The sequence below is a fragment of the Chenopodium quinoa genome, unplaced genomic scaffold (assembly GCF_001683475.1).
Source record: "Chenopodium quinoa cultivar QQ74 unplaced genomic scaffold, ASM168347v1, whole genome shotgun sequence".
NCBI lineage: Eukaryota > Viridiplantae > Streptophyta > Magnoliopsida > Caryophyllales > Amaranthaceae > Chenopodium > Chenopodium quinoa.
Window position 1 is genome coordinate 13,568,131 of NW_018742738.1, and position 20,292 is coordinate 13,588,422.

Below are 20,292 nucleotides of genomic sequence, written 5' to 3' on the forward strand. Positions count from 1 at the left end.
CTGGCCTGATACATATCATGGCTACATGATCGATTTAATAAGTGAAGCATATGGAATCTAATTCATTCTTACCCGCTCATCAGGTTTCTGTGGACAATGCTTCTTGCTTAGGGTTATGCCATGTGACATTGGCAGGTGACCTCTCTTGGCCTCCTCCATGCCAAATCGAGCAAGTACCTTATCAATATAAGTACTTTGACTCAATCCAATCATCCTTTTTGATCTATCCCTATAGATCTTGATGCCTAGTATGTACTGAGCCTCTCCGGCCTAAGTCTTTCATTGAGAAGCAGTTTCCAAGCCATGCCTTTACAGACTCTAACAGCGGAATGCTGTTTCCAATGAGCAATATGTCATCAACATATAAGACTAGGAAGGCGATGTCACTCCCACTGACCTTCTTGTAAACACAAGATTCATCTAGATTCTTGATAAAACCAAATTTATCGATGGCTTCATCGAATCGTAGATTCCTACTTCTTCTTGCTTGCTTTAGTCCATAAATGGACTTCTTAAGCTTACAAACCTTCCCAGCATTGTTTTGGTCGACAAAACCTTCAGGATGTATCATATACACAGTTTCTTCCAAAATACCATTAAGGAAGGCGGTTTTGACGTCCATCTGCCGTATTTCATAATTGTAATATGCAGCAATCGCTAGGAGGATCCGAACGGATTTAAGCATTGAGTCTGGTTAAAAGGTTTCATCGTAATCAATACCATGAACTTGTCTGTAACCTTTTGCCACCAATCTAGCTTTGTAAATGAAAACATTTCCATCTTTGTCGGTTTTCATCTTGAAAATCCACTTACAACCGATAGGTGTATAACCTTCCGGTAAGTCAACCAAGTCCCAGACTTGATTTTCAAACATGGAATCCATTTCAGATCTCATGGACTCTTTCCATTTAGCAGAGTCGGTGCTTGCTATCGCTTGCTTGTAGGTTTCCGGTTCATCTCCATCCATGATCAGGATGTCCTAATTCTCGGTTAATACTGAACCAAGATATCTATCAGGTTGAGATCTCGGCCTCTGAGACCTACGTAGGGTAATGGATTGAGCATTTGCATTGTCGGTTTGACTTTACACATTTTGATCATTTTGACCTGCGTCAACAGATGCTATTTGAGCACTTTGACTGTCATTCTGATTTTGTTGCTCATCCTCACGAACTTCGTCGAGATCGATTTTCCTCCCACTTGTCATTTTGGAAAGGTGTTCCTTCTTCAAAAAGACACCATCGCGAGCAACAAATACTTTGTTCTCCGATTTGTTGTAGAAGTAATACCCTTTGGTTTTTTTTAAGTAGTCCACAAAGTAAACCTTGTCAGATTTGGGATGAAGTTTGTCAGAAATTAATTTCTTGACATATGCTTCGCATCCCCATATCTTTAGAAAAGAAAAACTAGGAGGTTTCTTTGTCCATAATTCATATGGAGTCTTTTCTACAGCTTTTGATGGTGCACGGTTCAGTGTTAGTGCCGCAGTTAGAAGTGCGTGTCCCCAGAAAGAGATAGGAAGATCACTAATACCCATTATTGATCGTTCCATTGTGGAGTTCCTAGAGGTGTCAATTCTGAAAGTATACCCTTTTCTTTTTTATGGTCATTGAATTCTTGGCTCAAGTATTCACCACCTCGATCCGATCGAAGGGCTTTGATTTTCTTGCCAAGCTGATTTTCAACTTCACTTTGAAATTCTTTGAAATTTTCAAACGATTCAGATTTATGCAACATTAGTAGACATAACCATATCTACTATAGTCATCTGTGAAGGTGATAAAATATCGGTGTTCATTTCTTGTGGTGGAGCTCATTGGTCCACATACATCTGTGTGTATTAGACCTAATAAGTCTCCTGCCCTTTCTCCCAACTTGGAGAATGGTTGTTTAATCATCTTGCCTAATAAACATCCCTCGCAATTCTCAAACGATTCTAAATCGAAAGAGTCAAGAACACCTTCATGTAGAAGTCTCTTGATGCGTTTGATGTTAATGTGGCCAAGACGACAATGCCACAAGTAAGTTGGTTTGACTCCATGGTCTTAGCTCTTTTGTTAGTATTATTCACATTATAAACTTGTTTGTCTAGATCAAGCACATAAAGACCATTTTCAGAATGTGCAATACCATATAAAACATTATCGAGATAAAACGAACATTCATTGTCTTTTACTCGAAATTCAAAACCCTTGGCGTCCAACACCGAAATTGAAATGATGTTTTTGTAATGTTAGGAACATAATAAACATTATCCAGTTCCAAAACTAGCCCGGTGGGCAAAGACAAACTGAGAGTTCCTACGGATACAACACTAATTCTGGCTCCATTGCCGACCCGGAGTTCAACCTCTCCCTTCTCTAGCCTTTTAGCGTTCCTTAGTCCCCGAGAATTGGAAGGTGTGAGCCACATCCGGTATCTAATACCCATGATGCTAATCTAGTGAAGTTAAAGTCTATAACAAATATACCTGATTCGGAAGTAACGGTTCCATTCTTCTTATCTTCCTTGAACTTGAGGCAATTTCTCTTCCAATGTCCCTTCTTCTTACAATAGAAAAATTCGGAATCGAATTTAGAAGATGCTACCTTCTTTTCTTTGTTATCCTTGGTAGCTTTAGACTTAGGCGGAATGGTTTTCTTCTTGCCCTTCCCCTTAAAGCCTTTCTTCTTCTTGCCTGAGAATTTGAACGTCTTGCCCTTTTTAATCATGAGCATATCATGCTTCCCCTCATCCTTGAGCGTTTTCTCTGCTTGCTTCAACATACCATGAAGCTCGGTGAGGGTTTTCTCCATGTTGTGCATGTTATAGTTCATCTTGAACTGATCATAGCCTTTGTACAGCGAGTGGAGAATGATGTCAATTGCCATCTCGGTTGAATACCCCGCATCAAGCCTTCCCATGTTCTCAAACAATCCTATCATTTTGAGTACATGTGGGCTGACTAGATCTCCTTTCTTGAGCTTGCTCTCAAGGATCTGCCTGTGGGTTTCAAACCTTTCAGTTCGGGCCTGCTCTTGAAACATATTCTGCAGTTCAGAGATGATCTCAAAAGTTGTCTCCTTCTTAAAGAAAGTCTTTTGAAGCTCAGGAGACATTGTGGCCAACATGATGCATTTGACATCTCGATTGACACTTTGCCATCGATTTAGGGCAGCCTGAGTCACCTCCTCATTGGGAGCCTCGGGCATTTCCTCATCAAGGACATATTCCTTTTGCTCTTGCATGAGAATAATTTGCAAATTCCTTTGCCAATCAAGAAAATTTGGCCCACTCAACTTCTCCTTATCGAGAATTGAGCGTAACGAGAATTGGTTGTTTGAGTTATTTGAAGACATGATTCTACAATTGAAAGAATTTGAAATGAAAAACCATTCATGATATTTAAATAAGATTGAATTCATGCATTTGTAATCAAACTTATTTAAAACATCTTATTCACACATTTAAAAGTTGTCCCCAGTTTGGTGAGAATAAGTCGATTCCAAGATCCGAAGAAACAAAGAGTGGTTAAGCATGCTTTGGCGTGTCTTAACACTCAATCTCCTAAGGTAAGCAACGCTTTGCTAATGGCTCCAAGCCACTCTTGGTTGGATAAATCGTCGTATCTAATGCTCTCTCAACAATTTATTCACTTTGCCACGACATGTTAGGACTCCATCATCATATCGTTGAGTACAACCAAAACCAACTTGCATACCCGGTATGCCTTACGCTCCTTGGAGAGGTAGTGATGCCTCGCTTTGGCGTAGCCCACCACTACCCTCGTTCGGTTGGTAAGTGTTGTTTTGGAATGGCAAGTTTTACTCAATATTTAGGGACCTAGGGTTTATATGTTGGTTTATTTAAGTGAACTTAATTAATCATCACAACATTCGAAATCCTAAACATGCATCTAACATATAATTCATATATATATATATATATATATATATATATATATATATATATATATATATATATATATATATATATATATATATATATATATATATATCGAATAACATAAATATAGATACATTTGGCAACTAGCATGACCCCTTGAGATCTTCAAATCTTCAAAAGGTCTTTGTTTGCAACTTCATGGCTACGTCTTCCAAGAACCTCCATCTTCAAGACTTGACCATAATTAAATGCAACTACTAGTATCTACGATTAGGACTAATCTAAATATTAAGGTACAAAAATACTCAATGGTACGCAGACCGTATTTAGATTTACAAAAATACATCACGGATCGCAGTCCGTATTTTCTATCCTAATCGGGCCCCACTAGTTGCCATTTCATAAAACCTGTGAGAGAATATACATTCCATTCATCCATTCACTATCTGTGAATGGCCCATGCATTTTACAACGATAAACAAGTAACAATGCATAAACACGCGTGAACTAGTAACTAACCTAGGTGGTTAATCCAATTAATACACCTAATTAAAACTAGTCAAAGTTGTTTTAACTGGTTATGTAAATAAGCGCTATTAACATTTGAAGCTCCCACTAATTTCCGCATCCAACTCAATTAATCCAATTAATTAAGTCGGTAAAACCCAAAATTTGTCAAAATAATTTTTTCCAATGCCGCTCAAAACCAAGGCCTAGCCTCCAAAATTTATTAAAGTAATTAAAAACAAATTAGATTAATAAAATAATTAAAACGACAATTTAAGCAAAAATTACGTAGTCCAAAATGTCTAAGTGCCTAGCACTAAGACATGGAGTGCTCACATTCCGCACAACCGTTTGATGCTTAATGAACGTGGGAGTGGGCCCGATGTCGCTAAGCGTTACACCGCCCACATCAGCGAACTTTCACACATCAATAACGGGACCCTTGATGGCCATGTTGTACGAACTCATTGCACTGCATTGCTTCGCAAGCAACATCTACGCATATTCCCTATTACATGATGCATGCATCAAGTCCAAGTACACTATGCTCGTGCCATCACCCCGCGCTATAGCAGCCCCACGTACCACGCAACACAGCACACACACACACGCACGCACAAGGCAGCGTGCTGCGGCTGTGTTGCTGCTTGCGACCGTGCGCATCAGCCACAGCTTGGCTGCACGCACACACATAGCCCCTTGGCAGCCACATGCGGGCTGGAATGCAGCCCGGCTAGCCAAGGGTGCTTATGCCTTGATTTGCGTGCCATAACCTTGGGATTTTGATCCCAAATTTTCCGTGACATTTCTAATTAATTCTAAATTAATTTTAAAACTAATTTATTGAGCAAAATGAAAAATTTAAACAAGTCTAATTTAAAATAAAATTTTCAAAGTGCATGTAACAAAAATAATTCCCAAGAACCATTCTTTAATTAAATTGGTTTAAGTTGGTGCAACAAAAATAAGAGGGCAATTACTCACTATTAATTTAATTAATTTAAATTAATCTTGAGCTTTTGACAAAATAAGAGGGAGTTGGAAAAAAATGAACATAAGTTCAATAAAGATTCCAACTTTAATACTTGTGAATCCTTGAAAGTTATATCTTCCAATGTGAAGATAAACAATTTTCTATCACAAAGATTCAAACTTTATGATTCCAATCAACTAAAAATGATTAAATCAACAAAGTTTAACAAAAATTCATGGAATTTAGTAACATAAAGTTTCAATCACTTAACATAATTAAAGATTGTATCTTTAATACTTGGAAGCCTCAAAGAACAATAATTTCACACTTAATGCAATTAGTTTGCAATTATGTGAAAAATAAAACCAAGCTTTCAAGCACAAATTACTACCAAGTAATCATGCCTAAAGAGGTTTAAAATTGCATATAAAATATGTATTGAACCAATTACATAACCACCATAAATATGCAATTAATTTTCAAGGTTAGAAAGATTTAAAATTTTTCGTAAAAACAAAAAATCCCTCGAAAAGTGCATTTCTGGTCGTTTTTTGGCTAAAAATGGTACCCCGGAAGGATAAAACCATTTCCATAACACATTTTTGGGTCAAAATCTGGGTTCGGGGCTGATGATAGCTTTAATACGAGGTTAAAATAAATAAAACGAGCTACTAATCTAATTAGCACTTCAAGACCAGAAAAATTAGCCATAAAATACCTTCAAAAAATATTATGATTTTAAAAATAAACGAGCGAGGCTCTGATACCGATGTTGGGGTTTAGTAAGTCCAACTTACCGCGGAAACAACCCCGACCCAAAGAACCACTCGCAATTAATAAAACCATAAACCATAACAAATAAATATAAAAGGATAAAATCGAAATTTACCTTTGTGGCGTGCTTCGCCTTCAAAGTCGGGCTCTTACTTGAAAGCTTTAAGCTCCGAAAATACGCGAGCCTCCTACGGAAATCCACCCGCAAAAACTACTAGCGACTTTTAGGTCCGTTACCTCGAAATTAGCGAGGTCCGACTAAAACCCGAGTATTATGTGAGTTTAAGAGTTTTTGCTAATGCAATGCTCTATTGGACTCCTACTCAAGCACTCTTCCCAAAAACCCAAGATGGGTATTTATAGGCAAGAGGGAGAGTGGGAATTTCTATCCCATTAATGTGGGAGTCATGAAATTCCACAATTTATTTTAAAGCTAAATTAAAATAAATAAGCAAACTAATAATAAATCTACAAGTGGCATTATCATATGTAAAGGGTGGTGAGGACCACATGGAGAATAGGGGACCATACTTGCACCCCATTCAATACTCTCCTTGTGCCACATGTCCCTCACCCCACTTGCTCACATATGCTCCCACTTGCTCCCCTAGTACATGGCCCTATGGCCCAGCCACAGCCCGATCGAGAGCCCAGCCCCGTGCGTGTGCTGCTAGCTGCTGCTAGCACGCACGGCTTGCGGCTGCTAGCTAAGGTGCGCTAGCACACACCAGCTGGCCATGCATGGCTCGGCTTGGTGCCCTTGCTAGCCACCTATGCTTGGACATTTTTTCCCCTAGCACTCGGATGCTCGGGGCACTCCGATGCTAGGGGTATTTTGGGAAATATTGGCGATTTGTTATTATTTGCGTGTTTCGTCATTTACTATTTTTTTACTCGACTTCCGGCGCTCTAAGCTCGAATTTCCGACATCTAAATATTTAATACTCGGGCGACAAATTAATTTCTTCCAAATTAATTCGTCGAGTCGGTTCGTTTATTGCTAAGGGTGTGACCCGAAGGGTTCAGACAAGATTAAGCTGTAATATTAATTATGCATTAATATTACTGATCGGAAGCGGCCTCCACCTAGGCATTCCGATCACTTGACCTTACTGAATATATTAGCTTTCTAATAATTCTGAACCCACTAACGAAATAGTACACTTGTTCGAAGGACACCATTCCTTTCAGCAGGAATGTTGTTTTAAAAAGGGAAGGCTTAGAAAAAGGGAGAAAGAATAAGCTTCTAGCTTTAAATAGAGAAGATAAAGAATAGAATTAGATGATTGTTGGTGATCAAGCTTGTTGTTGATTGAAAAAGGGGTGATATAACCTCTATTTATAAGGGAAAAAGAGGGTCGAAGGAATAGAAAAGAATCCGAATTCGAATTGAAATAAAACTCAACGGTCAATAGTCTTTACAGATTTTGTTTTTATCATAACTTTTGATCCAGAAGTCCAAATAAGACATATAATATGTCGTTGGAAAGCTCTTGATGTATACTTTCCAACCCAATTAGATCAGATTAAAATATTTTGTATAATAAAAGATATGGTCGAAATAGTGAGACGGTGTCAGTTTTGGATAAAGTTTCGTATTTCTTTCATATCTTTTTCGTTATAGATCGAAATTAATATTATAATATATCATTGGAGATAATTTCAAGATCTATCCAACCATATAAGATTTGGATAAAAAATATGAGGCATGAAAATAATACCTAATCATCTTTGAACGTCTTTCATTTCGAATAGAATTAGGACTTAAAAAAGGAAAGTTATCCAATTTCAAACTCTTTGATCTTATCTTTTTAAAAAGGATAATTAAGATCTTTTAGAAACTAATAAAAGCTTCTAATAAATCCTTATTTGTTTAGGAATGAGATTAAACTTTTGGACCCTCCACATGATCATTGGGCCATAGGTAAAATCCAGTTTAAGCCCAGTTTAGTATTTTGGCCATAACTTCCTCATTATTCGTCGGAATTGGGCTTATAATATATCGTTGGAAAACTATTTTCGAGCCCAATTCAACTACACTATTATTGGACCTTTATCACGGACCAAACTAAATTGGACTGGACATTTTCATAACTGAGTATATTTTCGAAACTAGAAAGAAAGATATTTTTATTAAAACAATCACATCACAAGACTTTTCACACTTTCACTTCGTTTGATAATCAATAATGTGAAAGATATTCATCACTGAGTTTGGTTTTGGGGAGACATAATTAGGTGTCTACAACCACAAAGAAGACGAGGATGACGACGAAGGGAAAACTTATTGAATGGAGGAAATAGGAATGAAAATGATGAATTGGTAACTGAATGATTTGTTGAAATTTGGGGGGAAATATTAGGGTTTGGACTTTGGAGCTTCGAATTTAGTCGCAATTCACCGTAATCTCCTTCAAATCGATTTGCAATTCATCACAAAGAAGATGAAGACGACGGCGGAGGTCAGTTTGGCTGGCGATTTCCGCGATAAAGAAGACAAAGACAACGACGACGGAGTTTTGGGTTGATTTGGCCAGCAAAGACAAAGATGACGGCGGAGATGATAGAGGTCTGGATTGATTAGGCCAGCAAAGACGAAGACGACGACGGAGATGATGGTGGTATGGGGTGGAGGTGATGGAGGTTTGGGTTGATTAAGGGTTGGAGGTGATTCACATATGAAAGTTTGTGAAAAAGGAGAGATTAATCAATCAACAAATAAAAAGGAAAGATTAATTAATCAACAAATAAAAAGGAAAGATTAATTAATCAGCAAATAAAAAGAAAAGTTTAATTAATCAGAAAATAAAAGGAAAGATTAATCAGTGAGCAAATAAAAAGAAAAGATTAATTAATCAGTAAATATAATGAAAGATTAATCAATGAGTACATAAAAAGGAAAGATTAATTAATCAGCAAATAAAAGGAAAGATTAATTAATCAGCAAATAAAAAGAAAGATTGATCAGTGAGCAAATAAAAAGAAAGATTAATTAATCAACAAATAAAAAAAGGGAAGATTAGTCAATCAGCAAATTAAAAGGAAAGATTAATCAATCAGCAAATAAAAAAGGAAAGATTAATTAGTGAGTAAATAAAAAGGAAAGATTAATCAATCAGCAAATAAAAAGGAAAGATTAATCATTAAGCAAATATAAAGGAAAGATTGATCAGTGAGCAAATAAAAATTAAAGGAAAGATTAATCAATCAACATATAATAAGGAAAGATTAATTAGTGAGCAAATAAAAAGGAAATATTGATAGGGTTAAAAAAAAGGAAATATTGATCAATCAAAAAATAAAAAGGAAAGATCAATGAATGAGCAAATAAAAATGAAATATTAATCAATATCACACGCATCGCGCCTACTATAATCAAGTGAAAATGAATTGTATGTTGATATTATCTAAATCTAATGGTTTAGGTGCTGTTTACTTCCCCTTACAAAAATTAAAATTAAGTAAAATAATTCAGTTCAGTAAAAATAAGTCCAGTTCAATAAAATAAAGTAAGTCCAGCAAAAATAAATTTAGTTTAACAAAAATAATTTCAGTTCACAAAAATAATTTCAATTTAACAAAAATCAATAACATTCAAGATGAAATATATGTGGCATCAATAAAAATAATTGTAGCTCACTAAAATTAATTTAAGTTTAAAAAAAATAATTGGAGTTCTATAAAAATAATTTAAGTTGATTAAAAATTATTTTAGTTTTATTCTTAAAAAAAAAAAAGAAAAAAAAATTCAGTTTTAGTAAAAATACGAGGAAGTAAACCGGACCTTAATAGGCTTATATGCGTTTCATTAATCTACTTCATTTTCCCTTTATTTTCATTTCATTATTATTTTACCCCTCACAGTTTTTCAATTTTACGCTTCACCTCTCCTCTTACTCTTTCTCTCTTCTACTGAAGCGCCCTCTGAAATACTTTGAATTCTCCATTAAAGCGGCTAAGCTTTCTCTCCTCCATTGAAGAAACTTCTCAGGTAATATTTTTTTTCTCTTTTTCTCTATCATCCAATTTCAATTTCTCTCCCAATTTAGGGTTTAGTTTCACACTATCGTTAATTTAATTGTCAGCATTGTTCAGTTAGATTTCTTCTTAGGTAAATTAATAAACTATTGGTTGTAATTACGGAATTCATGAATGATTGTAACGAGCGATTTTTGTTGATTGAATTTTGCTATGTTCAATTTGCGTTCATATTCTTGAGGTTGATGAATTTATGTGTTATTTTGTGCATTGTTTGATAATTGAGTGAAATTGGGTTGCAATTGTGGTGCAGGATGATGTTTATAACCTTGTAATGTTAGGACGAAACTTTGAAAACGGACCTTTTCTCCCTGGGCCAATGGCGGCTGCCTTTCGTGCCCCGGCTCAGGGATGGGCCTGAATTGCTTGATTAATCTCAGTTAGTTGATCAGGAAAATAATCAAACACTTGGTGGGTTGTCAGTTGTCGGGTAATTTTTGATTGTCTGAGACTCTGGCAATGGCTCAACCGCAGAGTGCTCAAGCTGCACAAGTTCCCGGGAAGTCTAATGCCCGTGTCGTGAACCTAGGGACTAATAGTACTAATGCCGGTGTGTCTTCGGCTGTGGGTGTTGCTGCTACTGGTTCTGCGAATACTAAGAAGAGTCATAATAAAAATTCTAGTAAGCAGCAAAGTTCTTCTGGGACTGGTGGTGGTATTCCGTTTAAGACAATGGAGCTTGCTCCAGCTGCTCGTAGGAAGAAAAGGAAGGTTCCGGAGAATAAGTTACCGGAGAAAGTGGCAGCCCTTTTGCCAGAAAGTGCTCTTTACACCCAATTAGTGGAATTGGAAGCCAAGATTGATGCTGCCCTTGCTAGAAAGAAAACAGATATTCAGGAAACTCTAAAAAGGCCTCCCTGTATTCAGAAAATACTTCGTATCTATGTGTTCAACACTTTTGCCAATCAGCCACTTGAAAATGGTGAAAATAAGAGTTCTGAAACTCCTACTTGGACGCTTAAGATAATTGGGAATATATTGGAAAATGGGGGTGATTCCAGCTCTAGGACTATGGATAATAGGTCCACTCCTTACCCAAAATTTTCATCTTTCTTCAAAAAAATAACCATATGCTTAGATCAGACCCTTTATCCTGACAACCATGTAATAGTATGGGAGAGTTCTCGTTCTCGTTTGCTTCATGAAGGATTTGAGATTAAAAGGAAGGGAGATAAGGAATTTACCGCAATTATAAGGCTTGAAATGAATTATAATCCAGAGAAGTTTAAATTATCAGCTGCTCTTACTCAAGCTCTTGGACTTGAGGCAGAAACTCGCGAACGAATCATGACTGCATTGTGGCACTATGTGAAGATGAAGAAGTTGCAAGACTCGAATGATCCGGCATTCTTTATTTGCGATCCACCTCTGCGAGAAGTGTTTGGTGAAGAGAAGGTTAAGTTTGCTGTGGCCTCACAGATTCTCACTCAACATTTAACTCCTCTACAACCCATACATTTAGAGCATAAGATTAAGCTTTCTGGAAACAATCCCAGCGGAAGTATGTGTTACGATGTGCTTGTTGACGTTCCTTTTCCTTTAGAGAAGGATATGTCTGCAGTCCTGGAAAAGATGGAGAAATGCAAAGAAATAGATGATTATGACAATTCCATTGCTGCTGCTATAAAGAAGATCAATGAACATCGGCAAAGACAAGCTTTTTTCCTTGGATTTAGTCATTCACCTGCAGAGTTTGTTAACACATTAATTGCTTCTCAGGATAAAGATTTGAAGGTTGTTACTGGTGACGCAGTTCAGAATGCTGAAAAAGAGCATCGAAGTGACTTTTTCAACCAACCTTGGTAAGGAACATTACTATCTCTTACTGGTCATTAAATATATTAGGCTCCATTATTGCATAATATATGCTTGGCGTTACCTCAATTATTTTTCTGTAATATATAATTAGAGATTGAGTGTATAACGGGTAAAGAATGCACTTTCATTAAACTCCCCTCTCAATTTATAAGGTATTATAAGATTTATTATTAGCCCAATACTGAATGGGCTTAGGTATATTATCTGTGAATCTCACACACCTCTCATGGAGATTCAATGAAGACAGGGAATAAATTTTCCTTGTAAATGTAGTTGGATTTTGATCTTATAGTGAAACTTGAGAATTTTTTCTTGTTGTTTATTTGTCCATATGGAAGGCAATTTGGACATTGATTACTTGATTATTTATTGTGAAGTGAGATGGATTAGCATATTATGTAGCCTGTGTAGGATTAACAGTTGCCTAAATATAATACTTTGCTTCTAATGCATTGCTATTGCCATCATTATTTGTTTTATTGGAGATTAGAGAGTATTATACGGAGAGAAAATTAAAAAGTTTTTATGATATGTAAAAATGAATTTGATTATATATTTCAGTATATTGGCTTTTCCTAGATGTTCATGCCTTAGTTTAGATTTCAGATTGCTAAATAACTGATTATCTTCTCAAGTATTCTTCTTAAAGTACATTCCTAAACTGTATATTGTATGTTCTTGTACATGTGTTATTATTAACTAATGATCTGGAATGTTAAAAAGTCTCATTTCTCAACGCACCAAATTTATTGTAACCTGTAATTTGAGGTCTAAAACTTAAGCTTGTCTATAGCTCCCACATTTTAAGCATGTTCTAATCAATTTAATCCAGTACCTCTAAACCTAAGAGGTTAAGGATGGTAATAAAAGTAAAATTAAAATGAAGTGAGTAAAGAGAGAAAAATTAAAATGAAGTGAGTTAAGAGAGAAAAATTAAGGACAGCATAAGTATTGTGATAGAGGGAGAAAGAAGTTTGGTGTATGGAAAAGAGAAGAATTGTATTAATTACGAATAACTTTTTGGGAATGCCTTATTAGGATGGTGTGAAAAGCAAAAGTATTACTCCACATGCTGATCCCCTTCATTCAATAATTTTCAATTTTTCCATGTCTACTTGCATATATGGTAGGGGTTCTTGATTCCCAAACAAGTATTGTTATAGTTTGGTAAAAAGAGATAGCAGCCTTTGATCGACACAACTGGGGTGTGTCAGATTATGTGAAGTTTTATCACCCTTCAGTATACAAAGGGAGTTAGTATCTATCTACAATAACTATAATATATACTAAATGCAAAACTATATAATTATATTTGGCAATCCTCTTAGAAAGTATTTTTTTACAATGTAATATATTCCTTTCTATTTGGCTATCAGTCCTATCATATTTCTTCCATATATAGCCAATTAAAATAGTATTTTATATCTTCAATATATTATATTCGGGTCCTCTTTGGCAAAAATAGTGGTAACGGGTAGCCTTTAGATGTCAAATAGGAATAGCTAGTAGTTTTATTAGTAGTGGGTAGAGGTTATATATCAATTTAGCAGTTGATATTATAGTGTTTGGCAAAAGTAGCAGTTGAAATATTAAAATACAAGCAAAGCCATACATATTATTCAAGCTACCAAAACGTTACATGTACCACCAACTATTACATGAAACACTGCCTTAACAAATACTTATTTTTTTTTCTTACTTGAGTTTTGTCTTGTCGAAATGCTAACCGCTACCTAAAATGCTACCGCCAAACAATTTCAAAAACTCGATAAAATGATGAAGCAATGCGATAAAATAAAATTTTATTCAATCAAAAATACATTTTATTATGTTAATTCAAAACTATGTAAATCTCTTTTCATTATGTAGAAAATTATTGCTTTATCATGTCACTAGAATTACTTTATACAACAACAACAAAAAAAGCTTTAGTCCCAAAATTATTTAGTGTCGGCTAACATGAATTGTCATAAGGAATCGTACGATATATATATATATAAAAAAAAAACAGACAAACAAATTATTTAATAGATCTTGAAAAAAAGGTGAGTAAACGAAAGAGCATTTATGAAGAATTAAGGGAGCTTTTAAAGAGAATCAAGGATAAAATTCAAGAAAGTTTTAAAAGAGTATTTAAAACATTTAGTTGAAAACATAAAGGTTTGAGAAAACTCTAGCAAAGGAAACAATACAGTTCATAAAACATTAGTGGACTAAAAATAAAATTACAAACAATTTATAAATTTAAAAAGTATATATAATCACGACACGTCGTCGAGTATAAAAATATATTATGATCATAAATGTGGAAAAAAAGGGTTGTAATTGCAAAATGGAAACTGATGAAGCTATAATTGTAGTACTTTATACTCAAAGTGTAAAGACACCATGAAGTTTGTCCTACAACTTTTTTTATAATTCTTTTTGTTAGATATCGTAGAAGGCTAGAATATTTCCTTTTTTTTTTAAAATAAAAAATAAAAAATAGAGCGTATATTAAATTAAGGATGATACTCTCTCACTCACATTCTGTTTTCATCCATTTTCTTAAGTTCTACCCCACTTTGTGGAGCCAACTATGTTAAATACATCCCTTACTCTCTACCCCTTTCTTCTTTAAAGCAAAAGTAGTCGCTTGCGTGGTCTGTAAACGGAAGGAGTGTAATATATATGAGTATAAATTCTTAGAGGTAATTTTTTTATATTTTTTTTATAGTTTAAAGACATATTAACTATGACATAGGTCAAAATGTGCAAAGTTTTCCCGCCGTATTCTTTTCGATTTAAAAAATAAAAAATTCATAAGTATTTCTTTCTATTTAATACTACTACAACTCTATATGGAGGTGTTTGGTTCACATAATTAAGGTATAAGGTATGGGTTTAGAATGATTTAAACCCATACCTTATATTTGTTTTATGATTTTATGAGTTTCAAACCCATACCTCAAACCCCCAAGCTATGGGGTTTAGAAACCTTGGGGTGGAGGTGGGTTTGGTTCATTCCCATACATTTAGGCATTAAATAAAAGAAAAAATTACATTTTATAATCATACCAAACATAAGGTATTAAGAATCAAGTTCTAAACCCATACCACTGATTCCAACCCCATACCAGTTTGCGAACCAAACGCCCTCGATGAGTTATTGAATCTTGCCTTTCTTATATACATAATCTACTTTTATACTGAATCCATTAATAACATATCAACAAATAAGTTGTAAATATATACGAGTAAATTTACAACTACCCAAGTTCATAATCACTGCCCATATTTTGAAAAATAGTACGTGGTGCGTATAGTATATAGTAAGTAATCTAACAATTAAATAAAATAAAATGTAATACTTCTTCTGTTCTTTTTATCTTTTTACTTTCCGTTTTGGTATATATATATATATATATATATATATATATATATATATATATATATATATATATATATATATATATATATATGCTTTATTCCTTTTTTATAAAGTAAAATTTCCACTTTTCATCACTTTTTACCCAACCATATGATCCACATAAAACAATATAATAATAGCAATGTTTTTAAACAATTATCTTTCTTCTACCTAAAAAGTAAAAAAAAAAAAGGACTTACTTTCCACTCATTATAAACCGTAAGTAGGAAGATGAAAAGAAGAACGGAGGGAGTGTATATATGTAAGGGAAAAATTACTACACATAATTTATAATATTGCTAGAAACAAATTTCATAATTTATTATTAAGTTCATGTATCGCACAAATACACGAGCTCTAACCTAAATTTTGATATTAAAATAAAATTTTGAAATGATATGGACACCTTGCCATACATTTCAATAAAGGTAATGAATATTTATAGTTTGTTTAACATTGACTAATAGACTAGAAGGTTACTTTGTTCTTGTTATATTAAATTTTTTTTTCCCATATCCCCTACATTTTTGTTTTCATATTTTTCATAGTAATATCTAAAAGTATCAATAGCCTTAATATCTTTTATACAACCCTAATATTTTTTCTATAGGTGTAGCCTTATGACAAAAAATTTAGCTAGGAGTATTTATTTGATGTGAAGATATACATGGTATTTTGGTATAGTTATTGTTGAACTAACAAATCATTGCATTTCATTATCCCCTGTGCATGGTACTAAATCTCTGCCCCACAACTGCTCAACCACATTGTAAAGGAATTTAAGCTTACTGATATATTGGGCTGCCATAGTTGCATTCCACCCGCGTTGCCCGCGAAAGTGTTTATATGGCTATTATCGCGATCAAGATCACATCCAAGATTTTAAATCATGTCCCTATGTTTTTTTTTTTTTATTTTTTTTTTTATCTTCCTACTTTTCGTTTAGATATGTTCTTTTATACTTTTGCGTTATTTCTATTTTTGTAAAGGAAAATATCACTTTTTACCCTGCCTTACCCTAACTCAGATCTACATTATAGTATTATACTATTAAATAATACCAATGTTTCAACACCCTACCCTAAAAGTTATAAGTGAAATACTTGAGGCTTATACTGAAGACACTTGGTTGTAGACTTGCAGGGCCTCCCTTTAAGAATTCCTAGAAATATATGAAAAATTACAATGAATTTTTTCCAGCATACAGTAGATAAATCCATTAGAATCTCGTGTGTATCATAAAGCTTTTAAATTTACTAGTTGAGGTGAATAAGCGATAATCAAGACGTATGAGATACTTGCATTTATTACTTACTAGGCTTTTAGATCACTATTAGAGCTAATTCTCTATTTTAGTGTTGTTCAATGCATTTTCTTAGATAGCCCTTAGCCAGCGAATCAAAAATTACCTTCACATAGCTAGAGTTTCTTTTTCATTCTATATTTTTTAAAATCATTTTACATTGGAACAAACTATGCTTTAGATAGCTTTATCATCTTACCATTTTCCTCCATGCATTCTAGTTCTTATTTTGTGAATCTATATTTTCATATTTCTTATGGTTAATAATTATTGAATAATATAGTTTCTTATGCTTGAAGTATTTCTAGGTTGCGTATAATTTTGTATTAGTTTGATAATAGTATTGTCCCTTCATTTTTTGACTGTCACCCACAGTCATAACTACTAATAATGTCACCAGTTTAGGTATGCGTGCGATCTTGTACTTGGGACATATGCTGGCTTGTGAAACATAGCTTACACAAATCATTTAGAAGACAATTTTAATTGCTCTATGAGATAATGGTGTTGACTTTTCCTGATTTTGTGAATAGGGTTGGTTAGGTCAGAAAGTAAAGTAATTTTAGTTTTGGACTTGGTGGTTTTTTAGGCAGGCTATTTTGGTCTCAGACTGCAAAGTTGTGATCATAACTCTAATTGTTTCTGGTGGTGTAGAATTCAGTAGTTGGATTTGGCTATCGGGTTTACTTTTAGTCCTGTCTTAATTTCTTCATGCCTGTTAAATATTTGTTCCTGGCTTTTGGAATTTTGCTTCTCTACTGTTGTGCTTTTCTGTTTATTTGATAGGGTACCAGATCAAATTTCGTTTTGAAATCATGTCATCAACTCTTATCCTGAACTTTGATAACGTATGTTGTGGGTGTTTATTTCTATTCACCCAGACTGTTATGTCATTTGTTGGAAGAATGAGGGGACACTAGATGTATATGGACAGTGGATGTGGTTGAATTTTGTGAATGAGAGTGAAGTTTTTGTACAAGGAGTATTAATTTAAAGATTACTGGAACATGAAGATGGTGAAATACATGGGCCCTAGGAGCTTTTGAGAATGGGAAGAAAATACAAATTTAATTTCAATTTCAAAAACTTGGACTTTAGAATACTTATGTATTTTGTTAAGCTTTTACAAGGAGTATTAATTTAAAGATTACTGGAACATGAAGATGGTGAAATACATGGGCCCTAGGAGCTTTTGAGAATGGGAAGAAAATACAAATTTAATTTCAATTTCAAAAGCTTGGACTTTAGAATACTTATATATTTTGTTAAGCTTTTGTGTGTTCAATAGCTAGAGTCTTTTCTCCTGGTAAATCAATAGAGTTAATCAACTAAGAGATTCATTTGTTCTTATGAAAAATCAAATTTTCAAATACACAACTCTCAGGTTAGTACACAAAGCATTAGCACACCCATACTAAGCCACCCATTAAGTACAGATATGCAAGATGTCCAAGAGGGGATTTGAGGGATACATCACCAAGACTTTGTTAAAGGAGTGTGACAGCATTTGTCTTGAAGAGGAAGATGGAAGGGTGCATCATCAAATGACCTAAGAGTTGGTTAGCTTTGGGAATGGTGTCAATGATGAGAGTAGTATGAACTAGAAGGGGAATGTATTTAAACTTTTCCCTTTCTTCTTAAATCCTAGGGTACTAGGTACGTAATTTCTTTAGTGATGATTGTTTAATTGCATTGGTAATGTAACCATTTATCAATTTTTCCTTATATTTCTTCACGTTTGTTTTGTCTACCAAAGCTTCTGTTCAATTACATAGTACTAGAATTTACTAGTGTAGAATCATCCACCTTCCAAGAAGTCCATTCAACCAATGTGCTTTCCTAATGCCTGGGAGTTACCGAAAGGGATCGACTATTCAGCCTTATAAGACCGTTGATTGGGATTGGGCATACTAATGTTTTCTGAAGTGTTTACACTTGCATAAGCTCTTAGTATGCGACCTAATTGCTTAAATTGTGTAGAAAATTATGGTGGACTGAAAGAATGTATCTCATTTTTCCTCATGGTCATCGAGTGATTGGAACTTTCAAATTTTGGGTGGGGGATCGGGAGTAAAGGTGGGGATGGGATGATATTAGGGTTAAGGAATTCTCCATGCTTCAAGTTTGGATTTAATGAGAGTAGTTTTTACCTCGAGTCTCCTTTTCTCTTCCTCTAGTCGCCTCTTTCCCAGTCTCTCATCCTCACGCAAAACTAGGTTGCATTGTGATGAAGGGATGACTCTTCTATCTTGAGCTCAATACTAGGTAGGGCTCCTTGGTGGCCTATGAAGAAAGAGGAGAGATAAGAGTATTGCTAGCAAAACTTTGAAGCAGAAGAAGACAGAAAGATGACTGTTGGCTTGAGAGAGAGAGAGAGAGAGAGATGAAAGAGAGGCAGTTGGTTTGGGACCCTTGTTCAGTCATTCCAGGCAGCCCTTAAGTGGCAAGATTTTGATTATTGATTAATCACCTTTGGCCGGGAGATTGCCTGCTGATTATCAGTTCTCAGCCTTGTAGCTGACTACTAGGAAAAAAAAAAAAACCATATAATTCTGTTGGTATTTAAATTTTGTCTCATTTGGAATCTTTGGGTCTGAGCAATGTGCTGTTTGCTATGATTTCAGCTGATTAATCAAAAAGTGAATTGCCCTAATTTTGGGCAAGATATGTACTAGTAGCAAAGAGTATCAGATTAAGCTTTAAACGTGCTTAGGAGCTGGAGGGGTTACTATGTAGTTGCAGTTTTAAAGAAAGATTTATATACTCTCAGGTTATTGTTAGATTTTGCTTTGGGTTGACTTGATTGTGAAACAATTTCAGTATGCTAATTGTTGTGGAAAAGAACATGTTTGTGGTCAAGGAAGTTGCAATGCTTGTTTCTTTGTTCTTCTAATGGTCTGGTTGCTTGATTATTGTTCTGATAATTTTTGTTGTTTATTCTAGGGTTGAAGATGCTGTTATGCGTTACGTGAATCGCAAAACTGCCAGTGGAGTTGCTGCTACAGGAGCTACATGATTTGTGATATCTAATTAGGTACAAGGTTATTGCATGTTGAATATTGATGATTGGACCTCTATTTTTGGCGTCACAAAACATAATGTGAAATGCTTTTTTGTTCTAAAGATAGCAGCCTAGAGTATATAGCATGTCAATATTATCACAGAGATGAAGCTTAGGACTTCAACTGCCTTGTATCTCATAAGGAAATTTTAGTATTACTAGCGGTATTCTGAGCATGCATATTCATAATCTCTTTTTACTAGCTCTAGTTATGAATGAGATTAAAATGTCAGCTAGTAACCTCCTTTTAATGTCAGATTTCTTCGTTAAAGAACTAGTTCATTTTTTGTAGTTTCACATCATGAGTAATGTAGTGTCACTTCTAATAGCTAGGATTGTAGAAATTGTGATATTATTTAGCCATCAACAGAAGAGGTGTGAGTGCTTTGTTTCACATCCGAATTTGTTGTATTGATTCTTGTATGTATCTCTTCTATTGAAAAGTAATCTTTATCATGGTTGCTACCGTGTAACTCCATAAAGATGCAAAATGCTATGGTTGGTTTGGTCTGAGGTTCAAACTG

At 34.6% G+C, this 20,292-nt stretch overlaps 1 protein-coding gene across 1 annotated transcript; it reads left to right on the forward strand.

The window, feature by feature from the left end:
• The first annotated feature begins 9,815 nt into the window (after positions 1 to 9,815).
• LOC110724295 (SWI/SNF complex component SNF12 homolog) lies at positions 9,816 to 20,043 on the forward strand. The gene is made up of 3 exons (XM_021903717.1): positions 9,816 to 10,130; positions 10,431 to 11,979; positions 19,651 to 20,043. Exons 2-3 carry the CDS (start codon positions 10,637 to 10,639, stop codon positions 19,721 to 19,723), a joined length of 1,416 nt encoding a protein of 471 aa, XP_021759409.1. The 5' UTR covers positions 9,816 to 10,130; positions 10,431 to 10,636; the 3' UTR covers positions 19,724 to 20,043.
• The last annotated feature ends 249 nt before the right edge of the window (positions 20,044 to 20,292 follow it).

Bases quoted from the DNA above. Each gene is read 5' to 3' on its own strand.
- LOC110724295 (XM_021903717.1), top strand. From the start codon at position 10,637: ATGGCTCAACCGCAGAGTGCTCAAGCTGCACAAGTTCCCGGGAAGTCT. The intron at 11,980-19,650 runs GTAAGGAACATT...TGTTTATTCTAG, and splicing joins GACTTTTTCAACCAACCTTG to GGTTGAAGATGCTGTTATGC.